General features: G+C 45.1%; 1 protein-coding gene across 2 annotated transcripts in view; it reads right to left on the minus strand.

The window, feature by feature from the left end:
- The window catches only part of OSMR (oncostatin M receptor), a 48,837-nt gene that overhangs the window by 12,450 nt on the left and 11,633 nt on the right, over window positions 1-24,754 (minus strand). For both annotated transcript variants that reach the window (XM_040630492.1, XM_040630491.1), the window contains exons 2-11: window positions 24,284-24,369; window positions 19,414-19,586; window positions 13,654-13,825; window positions 11,019-11,294; window positions 9,558-9,687; window positions 8,835-8,986; window positions 4,859-5,001; window positions 4,178-4,328; window positions 1,290-1,366; window positions 1-88 (exon numbers count right to left, since the gene is read on the minus strand). The exon at window positions 1-88 is cut by the window's left edge and continues 141 nt beyond it. In XM_040630492.1, the coding sequence (XP_040486426.1) occupies window positions 1-88; window positions 1,290-1,366; window positions 4,178-4,328; window positions 4,859-5,001; window positions 8,835-8,986; window positions 9,558-9,687; window positions 11,019-11,294; window positions 13,654-13,825; window positions 19,414-19,586; window positions 24,284-24,356 (1,435 nt within the window). In that variant the 5' untranslated portion in view covers window positions 24,357-24,369. The remainder of the gene's footprint in view (window positions 89-1,289; window positions 1,367-4,177; window positions 4,329-4,858; window positions 5,002-8,834; window positions 8,987-9,557; window positions 9,688-11,018; window positions 11,295-13,653; window positions 13,826-19,413; window positions 19,587-24,283; window positions 24,370-24,754) is intronic.

Below are 24,754 nucleotides of genomic sequence, written 5' to 3' on the forward strand. Positions count from 1 at the left end.
GGAGCTTCGAAATGGATGATCTGTCTAGATTTTCTATAACTATATTATAGAACAGAATCTTCCCATTGGCCTGCAATTTCGATAGTGGCTGAAAAAAATATGGATCATCATTTCAGAATGGGCTTTCCTTTGAAAGGAGTTTGCATAAGTACTTTTTTATCTTTTCTGTCCCTCAGTTGCCTTACACACACACACACACACACGCAGACACACACACACCAGCAAATTAAATAAACACTCTAAACCAAGCTTGAAATCAGGCATTCCACTCTAACTGAAGTTGAGTAGAGAAGGGGATCATTTGAGCTCCTCAAGAGCATAATGTGTCCAGAGAAGAGGGACCAAGCCAGAGAGGAAGGGGTTCTCTTCAGCCTGGATAAGGAGTCCTTGGGCGCTGAGCCGGGAAGACAGAAGCAGATGCTGGCAGGTGGGGCCTGGCCCCTGGCCTCCCCTCCTCCTGCAGGCATCTTCTCCCTGCACAGTTGTGCCCTGAGCCTTTCATGGAGCACACAGCTCCCTCCAGACCGTCCTCCAGGTTCAAGAGAATTCCCTGTCCACACAGTCTCAAACCCACTGCCAGGGCCTGTCCTTCCAGCCTGCCCTCTCAAGGGGCCTGGTGCACCCCTAGGCCTGAGAATGGACTGCGAGCAGCTGTTTGCCGGGGTATGGCCAGAGCCTGGACACAAAGACTGTGCCCACGTGTGAGTGCCGGGCTCCTTGCAGAGATAGCCAGCCTGGAGTGGGAAGGACACCCAGGGGGCCATGGTTGGGGGTCAACTCTCCCAGGACTGTTGTGTTTGGTATGAAAACACGAGCTGAGGATCTGAGAATTCTGAACACAACCCGGACTTCCAGGTTGCCATGAAGGCTTTAATGGGCAAGGTAGAATGACAAAATAGATTTTACTTTTTTTTCCAAATATATTTATATTTAAGTTTTTTTAGCTTGACTCATAACTCCTGTATATAAATATTGTATCTAAATATTCATAACTTTTAAATATGGTATATGCTTCTCCACTTACATTCGTGTCCTGGGCCCTGCAAAAGTTAGAGCAGGCCGGAAGAGAAGTTACAGAGTGCAGAACTAGCCATCCATGGGATGGGCTGTCAAGGAAGGAGCAGTCCAAGCATTAGGGAGATGGGTGGGGCGGGGACTCCTCCCCTGGGTAAGATGTTCTACTGGACTCGTGTTAAGATCCCCCCCAACAAAGACTGCACCAGTATCTGGGGTGTCACACTGAAAGACAGTGCCAAGCAAATCTGTCTTGTGGAATCTGTGGGTCTTACCTTCCAGAATAAAGTCACAACACAATCTCCTTGCACTGACTTCACATTTCTCCAGACGTCAGGAGCCTCTGAGGGAGCTGAAATGAACCAAAGGAAAGATCGTGGGTCATGTTATATTTGTAGAACAATACAAGCTGTTTCTAGTTCGGTCAAATGAAGTGATGATGACCTGTCCTGAGGCTTGCTTCTCACTCTTTCACTTTCTGTGACTTCTACCCACTTGCCCATGGCCACATTGTTCACTCCTCACTAAGTTCACATAGTAGGTGCTTTACAAAAGCTCTGCTGCATCAAACTGAAAGCTCTTATGAACATCAAGCCTGAGCTTCTAGAAGCCACCAGAAAATTTTGGAATCATTCATCAGACCAATTGTAGGAGGTTAGTTAGGTAAATTTCTCATTTGCTGGATTTCTAGGAGCAGCAGACCGTTGCTACTTCCTTGCTTCATTTGCAAAGGTTGCAATGGAGGTGCACTAATGGGGAGCCCTAGGGCTGGTGGTACTCTGATGTGCGTTCATGATTTCACGGTGGCTGGTCCTCTCACCTGGGCACCCCCCCTTGATCCCCTCCACTGGGAAGGCCACACCCCCTCCTCCCCATGCTCCTTTCTCCGCCAGCTCCCAGCCTGCCTGGGGCAGTTTCCTACCTGTTGGACACTCAGGGCACTTGCTCACTCCCTTACTACACTGTTCTAGAAAAGTCTATATTTACTGTCAGTGAATTGTAGGACAAGTGATTTGTGATTTGATTCAAAACATCTCAATGCAAGAAAAATTATTTTGGAACATAACATAAAAATTTAGCTGTTTTATAAAAATATAGTTTACTGTGCCCAGTAATTGGAAATTTAAGTAAGTCCCTTTTTAGTTGCTGACACTTTCTCCTCAACTTAAAGATGACTGTATATTTTTAAAAATGTACTGAAGCAGATTTCCATTTGCTAAATAATCCACTGGAGAAGGCAATAATCAAAAACTTACTGAAATACTCAGAAACAACATGGGACTCTAAGCTCAATGCAAAGTCTTCAGCTAGTTTGTAAGTTAGTCTTGTGAGAACAGCACCCCGCGGCACAGTTGACAGCACTCTGTGTTTGGGTCAATATAGTTTCTACTGTATTTCTACTGGTGCCATTTCCATCTGCTCACTACAATTACAATGAAGTATGGTTCTAATACACATAAACATCAGTCTTTCCAGCAGCAAGCAAAGTGTTGTCAGAGGTTAAAAAACAACAACAAAAAAAACCCTACAGATTCACCACAACCAGCTTCATCTCATTCTCTTGTTACAATCAAAAGCAAAATTACTATTTCAGATTTTTTGCACTAAAAGAAATGCAATTTACTAAAAACTCTATCTTTCTGCCATTTTCCTTTTGCACTTAATTTTAGTTCTAATGTTGGAATAAATTCGCAAAAAATAAACCAAAACAAAACACAAAACTCCAAAGCAGAGCAGTATCATTAAAGTAAAAATTATTTAATAAAACACAACTGAGGAGTATACCACATTACTGTCAGGAATAGGGCTTTTCTAGCAGGGATTCCTGAGGACTCTGTGCCTCTAGAAAAAATGACTGGAGGCCCCAGCATGGGGGAGGGGCGGGGCGGAGCATGAGATTGGGCAGGAGCACCAGACAAGGAGAGGAAGGCTGCTGAGCATAACCAGTGAGGAACCACATGCAGCCGCGGATGAGCTGTCCTTGTCACCCCTCAGCTCCAGTCACTACTTTAAAATGGTCCTCATGGGAAGAAACAGAAAGAGCCCTGCCAGCCTACACACACGAAGAGAAGATGGAATAAAATAAATACATATACTCCTTCCTTCGGCAGTAGAAGAGCCAGGACTCAAATCGACAAGATCTCAAGGCTGTAATAACAGCATCAAGAGACAGAACACACAGAATCCGGTTCTGGGTAAGGGTGGAGCTCTGGAGTCAGGGGGCCCGGGTGTGGGTCACAATCAACAGATCTGTCACTTACGGGCTAGGCCAATTAAATCACTGATCCTCTGTGTGCCTCTGTGTCCTCTGTGTCCTCATCTACAAAGCGAGGATGATTATCCATAGTGTCTCCTCCCTGCTGTGATGCATAAAAGAGAAAAACACAGCAAGCGCTGTGAGCTATGGGGGGTGCTCAGGGAGTGGCCGCTGCCACTATAATTGTCATGACTGGTAGGTCTCTGCCCTTCAGTAACCCTGCACGCTACCAGGTCTCTCCAATCTACGGGCACAACTTGCCTCCTCTGTCAACTGGGCAACAATGACAATTTGTTGCTTTGAATGGGAAGGAGATGAAAGCGGGGCTGGGCCATCTCAACTCCAGAGGCCTATTGGAGCTGTAAGCCGTAGTTATTTGTCAGCAAAACTCGTGGTTCAGTCAGTGGTGAGGAAAGTCTCACTGCAAGAATGATCGAGAGGACTCATAGTTTGCTGCTGCTGAACGATGATGTATCAATAAAAATTGAGTTTCCAAATCTCATTACATTTCCACACATAGCCTGAAGTTGTTTGGTATGAGATCAATGCTTTCCCTGGCATGGACCCTACTGTCTGTCTCTAGTCCTTAATTTTAAAAGTCTACACTAATTTACATAGCCCCGAATCCAGCAGGGATCCAGCAATACCAGTAGCTTATAAACCATTTTGGCAAACTCAAACATGAGAGAGAAAATGTATGAAAGAAAGAACACTGACTGACGCATGTTTGAGGTGGATGTCTTTCCATTAGCATAAAATTCAGTTCTTTTTAAAAAGATGGTATCCAGCCTTTGTTGCAATATGTTCCCCTTAGCTTTGGGTACAATCAAAAGCTCTCAGGAAAACCAACCCAACTCCCATGAGTCAGTGTAGATCCTTGAGTTAACAGCAGGGAGCCAAACATACCAGCTTCAGCTGTGGTGAAGTTCTGGCACGTCCATTCACTCCATTTCCAGAAGCGGTTGGCATTAGCACAGCGCACTTGGGCCATGTACTGTGTGTCCGGCTCCAGGCCACCGAAGAGGTGCTCACCATCAACCTTGACGGAAATGTTGTGCTTTTTCAAAGAGAGGAAGGAAGGAAGGGTGGGAGGGAGGAAGGAAAAGAAGAAATGAAATGAAAAGGAAAAAGGAAACAAGAAGAAAGAAGCAGAAGAAGGAACAGAGAAGACAGGTGTCATGGTGAGCACACTTCATTGCAAAGTCCAGTCACAGAATGGTACATTCTGATTTGGGGTAAGACCACTTCTTCTTCGGGAAAAGCCCAACTCTAAAGTTTGTTATTAATTTCATGAACCTTTTAAACAGATTACCCTTACCATTTGAACCCACACAGAAATAAGATTTTATTTTTAATCAACTAATTAATTTTTTATTAGTTTCAGAGGTAGAATTTGGTGATTCATCAGTTGCATATAACACCCAGTGCTCATTATATCAAGTGTCCTCCTTAATGCCCATCACCCAACTATCCTTCCCCGCACCCACCTCCCCCAGAAATAAGACTTTAAAGGGTTTTATTCATTAGTTTCTCTCTTCAGGACATAAAGGGACTTTCTGGAAACAGAATATTAAGCAGCATTCTTACTTGTGTCACTTTTCCTTCACCATAGAGGTCAACCTGGCACAACAGTGTATAATAATTCCCAATGGTGTGTACCTTCCAGGTCATGGTGGCATTTGTGGCGCTTACATTTTTAAATAATACATTAAAGGGAGCCTTTGGGTGCACTGCCAAAAAAAGAAAGAAAGAGAAAAAAGGAAACAAAGTAAAAAAAAAAATTCAAGCATAAATCCAAAAAGACTTTGGTAAACAGCAGTTCATGTCTTCATTTATTTATTCAGTGGTGTATCTTTTTGTTTCTTTTTGAAAAAATGGTAAATGAAACCAGACATACAAGATGGAGTAAGCCAACTAAAGTTTTTCTCTCTCACCGATTATATTAGAAATTCTGAACAAAACATAAGAAGAAACTACCAAGGACTCTTCAAATTAAACAAAAGCAGGCAGATTGTGAAGGGGAATCAAAACTTGGAGAAGTGGCTCATGGGGAGAGTATAACAGAACCCAGAGTCTAAACAAAATAACAATCAACAATATCAAAGGTACAACCCAAAATTATTCTACATACAAAAACTCAGAACATGTCACCAATTTCCAAAGGAAAAGATAATCAACAGATGCCAACATCAAAATGACCCATATGGCTTCAATTATTAAAGACTTTAAGAGAGATCCATGTCATAACAGTAAACACACTTGAAGTATACAGAAGAAAAACACTTCTCAGCAGAAAAATAGAAACTATTTTTTAAAAAATCCAATGGAAATTTTGGAACCAAAAAGTATAATATCTGAAATGAAAAATGGACTGGATGAGGTTCAGGTCTTGAAAAGACAAAGTAAGCACCTCCCATCCTGTCTATCCCCCTGAATCCAGTCAATATAGTGCACGAAGCATTCTCAAATATTCTCAGTGTAATGCATGGAGCATTCTCAAATATTCTATTTGCGAACTCTAAAGGTAGACAGCAGCAGGCAGATTGGAGAAGACCAGAATGTGAAGTCTCACTGTGCAGGCAGTGGGAGGGTAAAGGAAGACATGTGGCTTGTAAAGCTTCTACATTTTACTTAAAGTGGAAAATAAGAAAACTGTGAAAGATTAGCAACACATTGTAATCTCCGGAGGAAAAAACAGGAATACAAAGAGACGTAGGCGAATGTCAGTAGATAAACTGAAGTGGAATACTAAAAAATATTCAAATAATCCCAAAGGGGGCAGGAGAGAAGATCAGGGGAACATAAAACAGAGGGAACAAATAGAAAATAAATAATAAAATGATAGGCTTAAGTCCAACCATATTAATAATTATGGCAAATACAAATGTTCCAAACACACCGATAAAAAGAGAAATTGTCAGATGGGAGAGAAAATGAAACCAGTCATGGACTTGCCTTCAACGTGCAACAGGGGAGCAAACATGAATCAATAACCACAAAAATAATTGTAACACTGAAAGAGGGGTGACAACAGTGAAAGTGTAAAAGGCCTTTTTGACCTAAAAGATGGAGTTCTAGAAGTTCCTGTCCTGAGCTTTCATCTCTATTTCACTACCCACAGGCTGATGACTCACAATTCTAATTCTCCGTCCCAGACTTCTGCCTTGCTCTCCAAACTCTACCTCCAACCGTCTCTTCAACATCTCCACTGAGATATCTCACAGTCGGGGGACTCAAACACAAGTGAGAGATAAAACCTTACCACTGGCCATCCACTGAGATATCTAAAAGACAGCTCAAACTTGACACGGCTAAAATAGAACTCCATGCTCCTGCTCAGGGCTGCTCCTCCCCAATATCCTCCCCATTTCAGGAAATAGTTCCAGTATTAGCTCAATTGTTTAGGCCAAAACCCTAGGAATCATCCTAAATTCCTCTTTCCTTATAACGCACATGGCTTCCCTAAGAAAGTCCTACCAACTCTTTCCCAAAGTGAATTCAGAATATGACCACTTCCCACCAACTTCATCACTCCATCTGGTGCAAAGTCTTCGGCTGACGACTGCAACAGCCTCCAAGCATCTCCCTGTCTCCACCCTCGCCCCGGACAGCCCAGCCTAAGCAACCTTTTCCTACAGCGTAAGCCACATCACTTATCTGTCCCAATGAACACCTTCTAACACAACCGGTAAGACTACCCTGTTCATTCCACAGTTGCTGCGTGACCAGGACACTCCAATCTCCTTTCTCTCATAGTATGGGCACAAGAACATTCTTCCTGTCTCATAAACAACCCAGAGCTTGTCCCCATCCCATGACCTTTTCAAATTCTATTCTTTTTGCTTCAAATGCTCTTCCCCTCGATATTTTCTGCTTCTGTCTCATTCTTAACCGCATCATCCGAAATGAAGCAGCATCGGGCATTCTCTCCCATGTTATCTAAGTTGACCTTCTCCACAGCACATATCAATACTTGAAATACTGTGTGTTTACTCTATGTGTCCATTCCCCACTCTCAATCCCTCCCCCAACACACTCTCGCATACAAGCTCATGAGGGGCAGTTACCCGGTTTGGTTCACTGCCGAGTCCCCGGTGCCTGCTACACCAGAGGCACTCTGTCACTATGTGGCTGACTGAGTGGCGATTATGCTGAAATCCGTGTAGGAATTAAGAAGGTAAAAGGTGAAGGATGAGCATTCTAGAAAAAGTGAACATGTGTAAAGGATCTGCATTTCATAAAAGAGAAGACGTGATCAAAACATAGGAAGAAATATTCAACTTTCGGGAGGTAGATCGAAACCATCACAGATACCACGGTGCACCCAGGACACGGACGGAGTGGAAAGGGCAACCATACCAGCGTGGAAAGACTATGCATTCAAGGGCCGAGGTATGACCGGCGGAGCCACTTTGGAAAACCATTGACTTTATGTCTAAAGTTGCACATTCACATTCTCTATGTCCTCACCAATTCCACTCTGGGGTATACATTTACGAAAACAAACTTAGGCCAGTACTATATCCATAATGCTCCTATTAGCACCCAAGAGCAAAAACCTTGATACGACCTGAAAACCGTCAACAGAGATGCCTGAACAAAATACCAGAGATTTATACAGTGAAGTACTCTATGGCGGTGAAAATCAACGGACTATAACAACACTCAACAGGGGCGCCTGGGTGGCTCAGTCGGTGAAGCGACTGCCTTTAGCTCAGGTCATGATCCCAGGGTCCTGGAATCGAGTTCTGCATCGGGCTCCTTGCTCAGCGGGGAGCCTGCTTCTCCCTCTCCCTCTGCCTCTGCTCCCCCTGCTTGTGCTCTCTCTCTCTCTGTCAAATAAATAAATAAAATCTTAAAAAAAAACCACTCAACAGTATGGGTCAATATCAGTAATTTAATACTAAATTATTAAATTACTAATTATCACACATGGCATGATGTCTTTTATATACATTAAAATCAATCAAAATAAAAACATAGTATTTTTAGGATGACATTAGAAATGAGAATACATGCACCCCTACATACACACATGCATTCATGATTTGAAGCTGTAATTATCTTGGTGGAAGGAGCAGGGCTGGGGGGCTGTGGGACGGGAGACGAAGTGAGTTACTGTCAAGAGTTCTAGTCTGAAGGTGAGTAGGAAGCATGCAGATGCTTATCGCATTATCAAAACAAACAAGTAACAGGGACCGGGGGCCACACACGCATCCGTGAAGAGAAGGGTGGCATCACTGAGAGTTATAAATTAAAACTTTCTTTTATTTTAAGATTTATTTATCTATTTGATAGCAGTGGAGAGAGGGAGAGAGCGCACATGTGTGCACGAGCAGGGGGAGGGGCAGAGGGAGATGTGGGACTCGATCCCAGGACCCGGGGATCATGACCTGAGCCAAAGGCAGATGCTTCAACCGACTGAGCCACCAGGGTGTCCCTAAATTAAAACTTTCACTTAGGATGTGAATTAGGCAGAAATCTACAGCACATTTCCTTGATCACACAATGGGTCACACAACGATGAGTTGGTAGCCACAGCGGGCTCTTCCACTAATCTCACCTCGATGAGTCAGGTTAAAAAGAAGGTAAACACTTCTCTTTCTTAAGTAGTTTTCAGCCGTGAGCGTGAAGTTATACGTTTCTTGGGACTCTGGAGCTACTTGCCAACTACACCAGCTTTTGTGTTTACAAAGTGTCTTTTTCCCGGAAAATCTTAAAAAAAAAAAAATAAAACAAACACAAAACAATAATTTCAGGGTTTATACTTTTGTCAACACAGATATATAACCCTACATTCAGGGCACACTCATGGCTTTCAAACTATGTTCCACAGGATGGCGTCCATCCCCCATCATTTAACAAATGCCAATACTGAAAATGTTGTTTCAACAAATTCGATTTCTGTGGTGAAATGTGTAAGGACAATGAATCACTGACTGCCCCCCTCCACCGACATGCGGGATGAGAATACTCCTTAATTTATTCTAAATATTCTTAAAAAGTTAAAAATTAGGTAGACCCAGATTACCAGATGGAACTATGTTCACATCAAGAGTCATCATTAATGGGCTTTCTTTTCATTTTTATGTGACGTTTTCCTTTCACGAAACTCAGGGGGAAAGTACTGTGCAGCTGGCGCCACTGAAAGGTTTCCTCCTGACTCTGGGTGGGTGGTGGTAAACGATCTGTTTCCATTTTCCCCAACATCTACACGTGGCTCTTGTTGTCACAAGCGCCTTAAACAGGGAGGAGTTTGTCAAGAAGGCAACCAGAGCTAACTTACGATTCAAATAAAGTGTAGCTTTGGGAGAGCTGTTTGAGCAAGCCAGTGTCCCTCCCGGGATCCCAAGTGCAGTTCAAAGTCATGAGGTCCTGGGTTTCGCAAGAAAAATCCTTGGGCTCCTCAAGGACTTCTGTCCACACAAAGAAAAAAAAAACAGATGAAAGACTTAGTTAAACCCCCTTATTGAAAGACAAGGAAAAGGGAAAGCCCCTTCTGGGTCTGAGGCCACAGAGTCACTCTGAATGATAAAAGCATCACACCCGCACCTCCAGAGAGTCATAATTCAGGCACCTCATCTCAGCCTTCTCCCTTCCCTTGTTCTTGTCTGAGGCATCCCTGGGACAGTGGTGGGAGTTGTGCAGTGGTCTGCAGTGTGTCCCCGTGATGGGATTGTACCCCCAGGGCCTGCTAAGAGGTACTCAACACCTATAGTTGAGTGTCAGACAGACCAAGTGAGCAGAAGAATGAATGAATGAATGAATGAATGAATGAAGTCAGTGCTGCCTGCTGTTTCATTGTGGAAGCTGCGGCTCACAGAGAGCCTCAGGGCTATTATGCTTGGGATGCCTGGAAGTCCGATTTGGCGGCGTGCTAAGCTGGGCGGCAGGGCGCTGAGAGTTGGAGGACGGTGCACACCTCCAAGCCCCTGACGTCCCTGAGGCTCTCAGAGACCACGCCCTGGGGGACCGCGGTGGCAGGTGTGCTGGAGCCCGGAGCCGCCTCTGCCGGAGAAGCAGGAGGGAGCAGGCCCAGTTGTTGCCCTACCCACAGCACAGGAGAAACCCTGGGCAGGTGCACACAGACCTCCGTAAAAAGGTACAGCGTTCCTTCTCCCCTGTCGCCAGCCACGGAGGCACCTGACTGACGTCTTCCACGCCTACTTCAGAACCGGATGGCCTCCATCCGCTGGATTCCCATTGTGCGCGGCTTCGGTGTTGGGGTGGGGCCCGTCCATGTTCATTCACCCTCAACCAACCAGTCGTGGGCCCGTTTCACAGAGAAGGAAACAGGCTCAGAGAGGCTGGTAACCTTGGCCAAGGTGGGACACTTGGGCATGGGGGAAGAAGATTCAAACCCGGGTCTTCTGGGCACAACCCTGGCTGCCTCCCTTGAGTCGGTGGCCGCCCTGCCATCGCTCTCCCCACTCTGCCATCTCGCAGTCCTGCCAGCATGGCTGAGGCGAGGCAGGACCCTTGCCACGGGTCCAGGAAATGACCCGAACTTTCTCCCCTTTAATACTCTTGGTTTCTAGGAATAAAATTATCAATAAGGACAAGACAACAACAGGAAATCCTGCAAGTATTGCTTCAGGGTATCTTTTCTAGAGTCTCTCCTAGAAGACTCAGGAGACAAAAGAACATCCAAACCACGGGTGGAAATGTTTACTTGCTTTCTGGGAAAGGAAATTCTATCTCTTCTAGGAAACGGGAAGAGAAGAGCACAGAGCATGTGTTCACTTACTTGACACAAAGAGGACGATGCCCTTTATACCGTCTCCTTGGTCCACCTTACAATAGATATTTGTCCCGGTTTCCCTAATGAAAGCAACATGATTCAAGTTGAACATGGAGACATTTGGACCAAGCTGTTCTCCCTGCATCCGTACGCCTTCCAAATAACAGGATATGTTATTTTGCTGACTCCTGGAAACGTAACAAATGGTGACATTGGAGCCTTCTTCCACCAGCTTATCTTTAGGGAAAACGAACAATGGCTCGTGTCCAAGAGAATTCTGTACTACAAGAGAAAAATAAGACAGCTCATTTAGAACCTCACTCCAATTTCAAACCAGCCCCTCTGGTCTCACTCTCAATGATAGCGTCAGCCTCTTCTACCTGCTGGGGAAAAGAGGAGCCGAAATTTCTAGACAAACCTAGAAAGTTTGGTGCCTGCACAAACACTCCTTCCTACAAGGGCTCCTATTGTTAGGCAGAATACTGCTGTTCTTACTTCAAAGACAGTGGGTGCTGTCGCCCTGGGAGTAGGTGTCACTGCTAGCTTTGCTTCTGATGGCCACAGCTGCTCTCTACGGGCCGCAGCCCCAAGGGAAGCGCTGCGTTAAGTGGGATGTACAATATCTCTTACCACCTGACATACCTGGCACAGGTAGGACTGAGCCCAAGTTCACTCACCCAGCAAGTGGCAAAGCCACATTCACACCCGCCAGGCCTGACCATCTCCACAGCCACGTGTCCCCCATCCCCATTTTTTTTAAAGATTCTATTTATTTTAGAGAGAGAGTGAGAAAGAACCTGAGCAAGAGGGGCAAAAGGACAGGGAGAGAGAGAATCTCAAGCAGACTCCGTGCCGAGTGCAGAGCCCCATGCGGGACTAGATCCCACAACCCTGAGATCATGACCTGGGCTGAAATCAAGATTCTGATGCTTAGCCGACTGAGCTAGCCAGGTGCCCACACATGTCCCTCTTCATCTCTAAACTATATTATTGACCACATCTCTGTCCACCTTTTCGGAAATGCCAGTCACTCAAATATCTCCTTTTCCATCATCTCTCCTTCTATATGACCATCGGTATATAAAAATCCTCTGGTGTCTCCCATTTCAAGCCAACTCGCCGCCCTCCCGGTGCCTCCCTCCCGCCCCCTCTGCACCCGCTCCTCCACAGGGGGCCTCCCTGAAGGAGCTGTCTGCTCTTACTGCTCGGCTCCTTGGCTCCTGCTCACTCAGCCCACCGATGACGTCACCCTGCTGTGTGGCCTGGGGTAGGAGAGCTCTTTTAAAGGTTCCAGGTGATTCTAATACGCAACCATGGCTGAGAACCAGTGTTTGGGGTTAGGAATAATCAGTCAGGTTTTCCATTCATTCTTGAGTTAGTTTGGAGGTAATAGATTTGAGAAATCTAGTCTATTTTATCAAAGTTGTTTATAATGTTGTTCTTACTTTCTCTCTTACTATGTTTTCAGTCTCTGTTTTTTTTCTATGTGTCCCTTTGTAGCAGTAGGATGTAATGGGACGAGGGGGTCTGTGGAACCAGGTTGGTCTAGGCTGGAATTCGGCTCTATCACTTACTGGCTTGATGGCCTTGCACGGGTTCTTTAAGCTAACTGTGCCTCAGTTTCCTCATCTGTGAAGTGGGGATAAGAATAATACATATTTCAAAGGGCTGATGTGAGGGCTAAATGAACATGTAGAGTGCTTAGAACATGACTAAAATGCAGATTTAATTCTATTACCGGTATTAAACTAATCACTAGACTACTCGTGGGTTAACGTGCTATCAGTTTGACTTAATAGATTTGTATAAACACTTAACAAAGGAATGGTTCTACTGGCAGGAATTTCAGATTATCAGGCAGGGTGTGTAAATTGAGAGAGCCAAATGCCTTTGCTTTAGAACTAGCCTATAGTTTTAAATGAGGCATACAAAACTGGCAAAATCCACTCTAAATTTTAATTATAACAAAATTAAATTATCAAAATTAAGAGATACTTAAAACATATTTATCCATAATCTCATTACTCAAATGAAACCTTGATTTCATTTTTCCGTATTCCACCCCTTCTCTCTGCATTAGGGTTGGCATGCGATGGCCCATGGACCAATTCTAGCTTGCCATCTGTTTTGGTAAATAAAGTTTTGTTAGAACACAACAATTCTCATTTGTTTACATATTGCTTAGGACTGCTTTCATGTTACAATGGCAGAGTTGAATAGTCATGACTGAGACCAATAGAGTCTGTAAAGCCTAAAATATTTCCTATCTTGCCATTTACACAAAAGCTTCCTAACCTCTGCTCTAGATGAAGACACATTTTGTCTTATTCTAATAAAAACATACCTACAATTTATGTTCTCTTACCATTCTATAATAAACACGGGTCCCATGTTTAGAAAATAAATACAAAATTGTCTCAATTTGTATAATTATCTCTTAGAATAAATTCTGAGGCAAAACCATAGACGCCTATCTATGGCAAATTTCATACCCATACTTTTTAGTTCCAAGGGAAGACAAAGAAAAATAATGTCTGTTTCTACTCAGTCTCCTCAAAAAAGACTTCTACTATTTGACTATTGATCCCCAAATAATATTAAACGTTCAACTTTTTAACTCTTCTATCACCTCCCTTCTTACCATCCACTTCCTCCCATGAACTCCAGTTGCTCCAGAACCTCTGCTCGGGGGTCTTGGCATCATCCACCGCACTCCTCATTCTTAGAAAATGTTTCGCACATTCCAAAGGCAGCTTGGATTCCCAGCTCCAATGCAGAACTTGGTTCCACTTCACAGTAGTGCTATAGTCCTCCTAGAAATAAAGAGTAAAACTTGGAAACATGGAGCCATGCCGTCCTGGAAAATGGCTTGACTACAGAGTTACCCCAGAGCACACACCCAGGAGCCCACCGCAGCTCCCAAATAAGCACCATGCGGCGCCTCCCTAACCAGCTGGGTACCATGCTCTGATGTCTCAGCAGAACCTGCCACAGCTTCTTGCCTTTCGAAAGCTCACCTCCCACCCCCCATAGCTCTCTGATTCCAGGGGGCTCGTGGGGAGCAAGTGAGAGAAAACTGAAGCTGCTCAAGTCTTGGGGGAAGAGAAGGGAGTCAGAAGGTAGGCACAGGGCTCGTCACACAGAGCCTGCTAAGAAAATTTTTGCAAATGAAAGAACTAATTGAGTCATTCTTTAAAAATAAGCAAGATTGAAGAGTATTTTCTTAATAATCATTTTTAGTCACGGTCCGATCAAGTTGGCCAAATCTCATTAGAGAGGGCAGTCCTTCGTGGTACCCAGGAGCACTGATGGCTCCCAGAAGCCAGGAGAAGGATCTCTATGAGGCCCTTGGGCTTTGTTTGTCTGTTTTCTGTTGGGTTTGGTTTGGTCTCTTATCTTTGCAGATACCGTGGTCAAGGGGCCATATCCTCTTCTTTGAGCTCCACCTGTTGGACTCTTTCATCCCCAAAGAGGTCAAGCACACAAGAATGTCTTACACTGTGCTCTTGGGAAGCTTGTCCAAGTAGAACTGCAACTGGTCTTCCCCTCACAGCCTTTTTTAAAAGATTTATTTATTTACTTTAGAGAGAGAGAGAGAGAGAGAGTGCCTGAGTAGGGGAGGGGCGGAGGGAGAAAGAGAATCTTAAGCAGGCTCCATGCTCAGCGCAGTAGCCCTACCTGAGGCTCGATCTAACGACCCTGAGATCATGAACCGAGCCTAAATCAAGAGTCGGACGCTTAACTGACTGAGCCACCAGGTGCCCCTCCACGGAGCCTTTCATCTTGATCTTTCTAAAATACTGGTATTCTCTTTCTCTAGTTCAATAGGCTTCAATGGCTCCTTTACACTTCACCCTCTCAGCCATCTACATTCTGACTCCAACCTACCTCTTCCTCTCGGGAGTCTCCTCTCTGGACACAGTGCTCTACCTTGCACTCGGGGCATAGCTTTTCGCTTTTACACCCCAGTGTTGGCTCACACAGCGTTCCTGGCTTAGTGTCCCCACACTCCCTCCGCACTGGGAATTAGTCCAGGCCACACCCATCCCCGCCTCCCCCGAAGCCTTCTGCACACTGGGTGTAGTTGTCGGCACTTCATCAGTTGTTGGGTGGTGTCCCTGGCTAAAGCATGGCCCCAAGAGAACGGGGACTGAGCTTCATTCTTCTTCACGTTCCACATGGCTCCAGGCACTCAGGCTCCTCGGTGGGACCCACCAGGACACTTGTTTTCTGCCCCCACCGCTGGGTGATGGGGACAACAAACGCTTGCACTTCCTGGGGAAAACGGAGTCTGCGTCCGCATTTCTAAAGGCCAATCTCAAGCCCTACAGTCACGAGGATGGGGGCAACACGCATGTCCCACACAAGCTGGAGTGGACCAACTCTGAGGCCTTCCCTCTGCTTATGTGGTTTCCCTTCCCCAGGCTGCTGGGCTAGAGTGGTGCCCAGGCCGAGGCCAGCACAGCCCCAGGTGAGAGCACTCGGGGCAGCGGGTGACATCTAACTGCACATCCCTTGCCCTCTCTGCAGGACTCCATGTTACAAAGTTTTTCTATTTTGGTTCATTGCTTGCTTTATTCCTAAACTACAAACATACAAGTTTTGAAGTCCTAAGCTACGCAACTTTTACTCTTTAATATGAGCAGTCTTGAGTCCATTTTGATTAAATATTGTTTAAGAGCAAATACAAACAAACCAACCCAGCAACTCTATCAATAATGGCAACCTTGCTGTCCACAAGCCACAGTCTGGGTTTTACCTCCTGCTTCTCTTGGGAATTTAGCCACTTTGTCATTCCCTGTGTCACCAGCCACTCCAGGCACCCCACCCCCCAGCCCCCTTCCTACCGGGAATGCTTCGCGGTCTCCAACCTCCCCACCTGTTCTGCGCTGTGAGCCAGAGTGGACTTTTCACACACTTCCCACCAGATCCTGTCTTTCCTCTTCTTTTTCTGGCTCTCAGCATAAAACAGGAAAACTGAGCATGACCTCCAATGACCTGTGTGGTTCACTCCCAGCCACGCCTGCCCCTCGGTGTTCCCGGCTTTCAGGCCCAGGAGCTCACAGCCCTTCCCTCAGCGCCTGGGTTCACCCCTGCGGGCTCTCCCCAGAACAGTCTTCTCCACCCTCCCTTCTAAATTAGCTTCTAACCCTCTTTCTTCTTTTGGCTCACACAGTCCTTCTTCCAAGTCGCTGGAGACGGTCAGGCCTCATGGCGACCGCCCAGCAGCACCTCGTCCGCACCGGCACCGCGCTTGCCCCAGCGAGGACGCTCCCGCCTCGTGTTGGTCTCCTCGCTCCCGCTCAGCGCTGACAGACGTGCGGCGGGAGGCATGGCGGCGCCCAGCACCTCGTCCGCACCGGCACCCCGCTTGCCCCAGCGAGGACGCTCCCGCCTCGTGTTGGTCTCCTCACTCCCGCTCGGCGCGGACAGACGTGCGGCGGGAGGCATGGCGGCGCCCAGCACCTCGTCCGCACCGGCACCCCGCTTGCCCCAGCGAGGACGCTCCCGCCTCGTGTTGGTCTCCTCACTCCCGCTCGGCGCGGACAGACGTGCGGCGGGAGGCATGGCGGCGCCCAGCTCCGCCGCAAACGGGGAGCTCAGCGAGCGCATCCGTGCAGTAACAGGCAGTGGGCTCGCTCGCTCTCACTCACGACTTGTGGGGATTCTGTGTAACCGCAAACTTGGGCTTTGTGCCGTTCACAGGCTGGTCATGGGGGAGATACAGCTTTCCTTGAATGCGCCCATTCAGCGATGTTTTTCTCATGTGACGAATTGTGTTTGGGCTGTTTCCACTCACTGCAGTGCGAGTTGAATTTGGCAGAGACGCTAGTAAGTCGCCAGAAGCTGGCACGTCCGTCTGTACAGAAGTCAGAAGCTGGCACGTCCGTCTGTACAGAAGTCCAAGGGAGCTCCCCGATTCGTTCCCGATGCAGGCACGGGGCCCTGGCAGCCTGGGCTGCGGGCCTCCCTCCGGGCCTGAGCGAGGACTGCACTCCCCTCCTTGGCGGCGGACAGGACGGAGAGCCAGCGGCCGGATAGGCCGGGCACAGAGCGGGGCCCAGGGGAGGCCGTGGGGCTGCCAGGAGGCCTCTGCGCGGCCGCACCGTCTGGGAGGCGGCTCCAGGTCCGGGCGGGCTGCGGGCTCGTGGACCAGGACGCTCCTCCACGGCTGGGTTAGGCACACGACCATCGGAGGCAGGAGGCCTGAAGGCGGCCCCTTCTCAGCACGCGTGGAAGCGCGGTCCGGCCTGCATCTGGGGGAGCTGCCTTACGAAAGGGAGCCTGTGCTCTCGACACAAGCGGTCCCCCTCGGCTGGTTTTCCTCCCCTTAACTGCGGGGGGATCTCATGTCTCTCCTTGACTTTAGGCCTGCGCGGGTCAGACAAGGGCTTGTTGTATTGTCTGTTCTGGGAGGCACGGCCACCGATGACCCCGGGCGTGCCTGGGACCATCGCCGCTGTCTGGGCACGAGGGTGAAAGAGGATACCGTCCTGGCTCCCTGGCTCGGGGACCTTGAGGAGCACAACCCACCTCTCTGTGCCTTGGGTTTCTCCTCTCCCCAGTCAGGCTGGGCCCGGTGATATGGGGACAATACATCGGATAAGGCAAAACTCTAGTCTCCAAGATCTCGAGCCTTAGCAGGTTACAGAAGCAGGTTTCACAAGCTGCTCTAGCCTGAAAAAAGAACTCTTACACGAATCAAAGGTGAAAATAGATATGAACAACTGCCTGTTAGAAAAATAAAAAATGGGATCCACTTTGTCTATGGTTAGCCTTAACTTCTGCTAATGGTGGTAAGTACTAGTGTTTTATGAATTCTTCCAGCATTTCTCTCAAATTTCTTTTTCTAGGACGACTAGCCTCATTATGACCTTTGTGCAATATTTTACTGGGTCCAAATCAACAACCAGTGAGTACATCCATCAAAAATATAAAAATATGGGGGCACCTGGGTGGCTCAGCTGGTTAAGCGTCTGACTCTTGATTTCGGCTCAGGTGATGATCTCAGGGTCATGAGATCAAGCCCCACATCAGGCTCCACAGTGGGCATGTAGCCTACTTGGGATTCTCTCTCTGCCTCTACCCCTCCCCTACTCACTTGCATGTACTCTCTCCGTATCTCTTCTCTCTTAAAAAAAAAAAATATATACATATATATATATATGAAAATACAAAAATGATGAGTATGAGGTCCAACAGTGGGCAGACATGCTGATGGTGGAAGGGGAACAGCTGTACATGAGCAATGCCATTGCTTAACATCAGAACACTGACCAACTCTCATTGTGGGAAACGACACTTGGCCGAGTGGAATGGTAGACCTGGTGTCAATACTAAATTGATAGAGTCAGAGTTATACCTACTTTAGGCCTCTCACTCAGATCTCAAATGCAATCATGAATATGGAAAGTAACTGGAGGCTTCAAATGAGTGGCATTTAGACTTTACTAAAGAAACCAACCATTCTGAATCCCTGTGCCCACGCTTCCAGTGCCTGAGAGAAGAGTGGCCTTTGGCTGAGCACATGGAGAATCCCAGCAGTGACACATTGCTGTGTTTCCCTTCACGCCAGGCAAATTCTCTGTTCCCCTTCAATGAGAAAACATTCCACTGTGTTGTCCTTCAACATCCCATGATAATGAACATGATGTGTGGGTAGATTATTAAGGTTCCCCAGACCATAAAAGGGAAATTGAAAGAAACCACCACAGTGTCTCAATGCACGAGATGGAGAAGCATCCACTAAGTGGACGCAACCATGATTTGAACCAAGACAAGTGAAAAATCTATCCCAAATAATTCAAAGGCAAAATGATTATGAAATGAAGGATTTTCATAATTTAATTTGCTGTAGAAAAAGCCACAAGTGAAGCAACACAGGCCATCTTAAGTTACTCTCCAACATGGCGGGTCTAGGAAGAACCTCTTTGTTGGACAGAACACACAGTGCTTAGACTCATCTTTCCTTGTATTTCAGCACGGTACGAGCAAAGAAACAGACAGGAAGCCACACTAGCAAGAAGACTGTTGCCAAACAATTACATCTTATTTAGGAAAATGTCTGGTGGACAGGGAAGAAAGAGGGAAGAGAACAAAGAAGGTTGATATTCATGGATTTTTGGAATCTAGGACTCAAGGACAGGCCCAGTAGCCTGCTTAGGGGATACAGCAGAAATGAGGAAATGATCTATTTCTTTAACGCATCTCGACCAACCTCACTGAACCAAAGCTGTCAGGTTACTTGGTCCCATACCCTCTTAACTAAAAACACAGAAATGTAATTGTTTTGAGTTGCTAAAACGTTTCCATATTGGGATTTTTGTGGATGTTATAAAAGACAAATCATGGTGTCAGAAAAGGATTTTTAGAATGTTGAGCAAAAAAAACCAAAACTTACCACCCAGATGACATTAGATGTTTTAATTCTACTGATTTCTATCTGAAAAACCATTTTTAATTCCTGATGATAAGCAAGGTTGTGGACACTCCATTGTAAATGCAAACACTGACGTGTAGAATTGATAGAAACTTTCAGGGACTCAGGGGCCCACGGCAAAGGTTCAGACCAGACTGAAAGACCAAAAACAAGATATGAAATAACATTTAATAGGAACACAATTGAAAAGTCACAGATAATAAACTGGTCAATATCACCACTGTTTAGTTTTGAAAAATAATGCTCACATGTGCGTCTTAGAATCAGACATCTTGAAAGTCTGCAAGGGAATTTAGAAATCACTTGGTAAAGAAAGTAAAGCCTAGATAAATGAAATGACTTGCCCAACAATACACAGCAAGCTAATCAATTGATAAACAGTAAAACAAAACAAAAGGATACTTTATTGGACAATCTAACTGGTTTAGAAATTTCCAGTCAGTAAGGCTATATAAAGAGGACTCTTGGCTATAAACTTCATATTTCTGGAAATAAAAAATGAGTTTTGTGCTTGAAAGTCAATATTTCATAGTTTAATAAATAACTATAAAGTGGGAGCATACCCTATCTCTAGACATGATTGCTTATATCTCAATGCACTAAACTTAAAAGACCTCTGGCAAGAATTTACTGAACTCTGTGCATGAGACCAGCAAGGCACTTAGTGTGAAATAAAATAATTGTGACAATGTTCTTAGTTCAAGGAAGGAACCCAGCTGGAGAGACACAGGGGCTCAGAATAGGTAAATTCATAGACAGATGAAGAAGATTGGTGATTGCTGGGGGCTCAGGAGGGGAGCAACTGGGGGTAAGTGCTTCATGATTACAGGGTTTCCTTATGGGGTGATAAATGTTTTGGAACTACACAGAGGTGCTGGTTGCATATTCTAAATGTACCAAATGTCACTGATTTGTTCATTTTAATAAAAAAATGATGAATTTTATGTTATGTGAATTTCCCCTCAATAAAAATTTTTTTACATATACGTGATCATGATCAAAATGTTCAAATGATACAGAAATTGAGACACACCATCCTTCCAGCTCCATTCTCTCTCCATTGCCAAGTTTAAATCCTATGTTTTTCTCAACCTTTCCCACACACTTTAAAAAACCACACTAGATTGTGCATTCCATTTTATATTTTTTAAAGTACTTACGTTATTTTTAAAAAAGTTATGAAGGGAAGTAAAACTATAAAGTTAATACTCATTATTTCTGGATGGCAAGGCTGTGATTTTAACTTGCTTTTTTATACTTTTCTGTATTTTGTAAATGTTCTTCAGGAAACATGCATTACTTTCAGAACCCTATAATAGGCTAGATTTTACAAGAAATATTCTTCTAAGATCCCTGGTTCACCCCACTGTGATGATACTTCAAAATGCATAATTTAGTCTTCTGGGTCAATTTGCACCAAAAGGCTGGGCACCAGTTATTTTTCCAGGTTTATTTCCCACTGAAACTTAATCAGTTGGCATTTTGAGTCTTTTTTTTTTTTTTTTGGCATTCCAATTCTTAATGAGCTTTGTTAGAGTGAATCATTTATCAGACCCCATCTGTACAAAGTTAAATGAAGTAGGTTGGAATTTCTGGACACTCAAAGCCCAAAGCACGGTGGTCACTTTCTATTACTATTTGGTTAGAGATTTTTTTCTCCTTTGTGAATAAAATTTCTCAACTCTTCTTTAGTTAAAGGCATAGCCATTATTCATCCTCTCCTTAAACCAGTCAGTTGGGTGTGTCTTCCAAGCCTATGATGTAAGTTAACTGAAAGGATGTTTAGGGAGGTGAAATAGCAGGTCCCTTACAGAATAGCAAGAAATATTTTTAATAATTGTGGCACCAATCGCACAGAGAAGGCCGGGAGCCTGCAAAATCATCCCGGCTCTCCTAGCCCTCATTCCATTTCGTCTGGATAGTAGTTTGTTGCTGTCAGTCTCCCACTCTAGGTGCAAACTGCCTGGAGGGCAGAAGCTGAGGCAGAGACATCTTTGAATGGACTCTTGTCCCCAGCACTTGGCACAACCTCTTCCCCACAGCAGAAGCTGACCTCAAGTTACACAGACCCAGGATCTCCACAAGTCCTCAAGAGCACGACAAGCAACAGGTCACTAACACCTCTCCTCCTTGGCCTTCTCTTCTCCCCCGGGCTGCTTTTCTCAGCCCTTGTTTGAGCACCGATCACAGCGTGTTGTAGTAGCCTAGTCCGGGGTTTCTCCCCGAGGACTGTGAGCTAAACAAGGGTGGGACTAAGTCTTACTCAACTCTGTGAAACCAAGTCCAATAACACACCTGTCACAGTGTAGACATCCAGGGACTGCTTGCTAAATGAATGAGTCAACCACCAGCATCAACTGTATTTCTGGAAGCTCAAGAAAGCTACTGTGTGATGCTTTAGGTAAAAGAGGAACTCTATATTGACGTATGCTATCAGTGAGTGTTGAGTGACTCAGGTGGTTTGGAAAGACATCAGTCAGAAATAATTTGGTCAAAAGCAATTGAGGACTTCCTTGGGAAAGAGTGCGAAATGTCAAGGTAAAGTCAGAGGGACTAAGGGACCACACAGATTCTTAAGTCCCATTATTTTTCAGATGAGGAAACTGAGTTTAAAAAAAGGGAAGTGACCTTCCCAAACACATACAACTAGACCAGAACCCACGGTTCTTGGTCCTGGGCCCAGCTCTCTTTTTATAGTGGTGAGTGGGTGATCAGACAGCCCAGGGTTTAATCACAGACTCTCCTCCCACTTTCCTCACCCAGGCTCTCTGTCTGGCCCCCAATGCTACTTAAGAAAATAAGTTCATTTATAAGTTGGGACATCATACAGCCATTAAATAGAATGTTAGTTCTAAAAGAACATTTAAGATCAAAGGTAAAAACCCTCATCCTATGTTGTATTGTTTTTAAAAGTATATATGAAAGTATACATACTGAAATAGACATACTTTACCTGCATACACTTTTATATTTTACCTATATTTACATATCATAGTATAATTTCCCAGTATATATATTTACACTATATACAACATGCATACTTTAAACTATATACAGTTCAATAACTATATATACAGTATAAATATTCCCAGTATATATAGTATACCTTCAACTTCTATAAAAAAATCTACATATTTCCATCTCCATCTTGTTCTGTATGTACTAAGACAAGCGAATGGAAGAAAATAAACCAAATGCTATAGTCACGATCTCTGACTGAAGCAGACATGAGCCCAGCGCTAGTTGGAAGTGAGTCTGGGCTCTGTCTCGTGGGTCGGGAGAAACTAGGACATCTGAACCCAGGTGTCAGCCCTGAGTCTGGCTGGGTCATCGTTTGAGTGCGGGTTTAGCAGGAGCTTGGCAGATGCTGCACAAATTGAGACAAGAAATCCAGGTGGTGTGAGGACAGAGACAGGATTACTTGGCAAAGCCAGCATGCTTAGCTGAGAAAGCTGGAAGCAGAAACAAAGATTGGTGGAGAGAGAAACAGGTAATGAATGCCTGATCTAAATAAAAGAAGCTGAAAGGGTCCATTCTTCACTGGAACTTCTTCTGAGAACAGAGTGTCTCGTACGTAGAAGGCACATAGTCGATTGTCATTGGATCAGATAATGAGACTTCAGTAGGGAAGTGAGCTGTGCCAAAAGCTTGGAATGAAATGCCTCAGATTTTCTGGAGAGCCTGGAGCTGGAGGCATGGGTCTGTCTGAGAACCAGGGGATCTGGCTGGATGTAACCTTCCTATGGTACAGACGACCCCCTCAGCCCAGCCGTGTCACATTTAGCAAGTAAAACAGACAGGGTGAGGGGAATACATACGACAAATGAGAAGTCCTAATTTCCATCTTTCAGCTCCAGATTAGGGAAGATTATCAACAAACTACGAATTTTAAGAAGCCAAAAAAGTAACATTGTGTCATATGCCCTGAACCTAAAAGAAATCGACCCAGACTTAAAGAATACCAGGCAGAGAACTGAGCTATTATCCGAACAAAATCGCCTTTTCATTTCCAAATATCTTTTCACAGATTTTTAAGGGAAATTGAGAACTTCTATGGGTTATTTCCTGCAAACATCACTTTCATGAATCCATGGAACGGAACTGTGTGAGTAATTTCTACAGCATATGCCTGCACTCTCTGTGACAAAGGGAGTTCAGCAAGGAATAAACACAGAATGAGGAAAATGTAAAGCTTTGTTAAACACAGGTGAAAGCAACACAAACCTTACAAACCAACAGACTCAAGCCTGAGTACCTTCAAACTGGTTCCACATAATATACAAAGTCATTATAAACATCTTATTGACACTATTTACAAAGTTGATTTATTGAAAAATACCCTCACTGGGAGAGAAGTTAAGTGACAAACACTATTTCTTTTTCCATAAATAGCATTTCAGTACTTAGCATATTATCTTGCAGCAAATAGCTTCTCAATGAATGTCGCTGAAGGACATCACGACTTGTTCTAACCTAGTGGCCAGCACTGGTCTGCTATATCCAACCCCCACACGGCAAGGTGCTGACGGAATTCCTCTGGAGATGCTACTCTCAATATATCTACCACGAAGTTCTGTGGGATTAGATCTGTTCCGGAGAACCCGGATGACCAGGGCACTGGCCAGGAAATGGGTTAAGGTGTGGCTTTATTATAATGAACTATCAAGACAATGAGCTATCAAAACAGTCAAAACTAAGGAAACCATTGCTACTCACCAATTCCAAGTAATTTCCAAACAAAAGACTCGGACAACTTTCCTCCAAAGCACCAATTACCTTGTGTTTTTTCTCTGCGTGATTTTTTTTCTTTCCTATTCTTCCCACTACTCACCTTCACTCTGGTAAGTTCTCAAGGACAGCGATGCCAAGAGGAATGTTGTCTGAAAGACTGAAAAGAGAGCCATAGGTTCTGGATTTCTGAAAAAGATAAATTATACAGAGGGAAATTTTTATTTAATTTTAGCTCTGAGCAGATGTCTTTGACCCCATTGTGGTAGACGATGGTATTAAGGGCTCCCATTCTTCTCTCCTTCCTCCACCCATGCCTCTTGTCACATGAGTTTGGAGTCCCCCCTTGCCTCCCAAAGAGTATATTTTCCTGCTCCAGGACACTTGCTGAGGCAGAAGCCATGGTGTGCCCGCTTGGAGCCTAGGCCTCAAAAGACCCGGTGTAATTCTGCTTGCTCTTTTGTGTTTCCACCTTTGGCATGAAAAGAGCATTTCTGGGCTACCCTCCTGGACCCAGGAGGAAAAGGAGCAACAGGGGAGGCAGCACTGAGTCACCATGGCTGCGCCCCCCCAA

The sequence above is a fragment of the Ursus maritimus genome, unplaced genomic scaffold (assembly GCF_017311325.1).
Source record: "Ursus maritimus isolate PB19 unplaced genomic scaffold, ASM1731132v1 scaffold_15, whole genome shotgun sequence".
Classification (NCBI taxonomy): domain Eukaryota; kingdom Metazoa; phylum Chordata; class Mammalia; order Carnivora; family Ursidae; genus Ursus; species Ursus maritimus.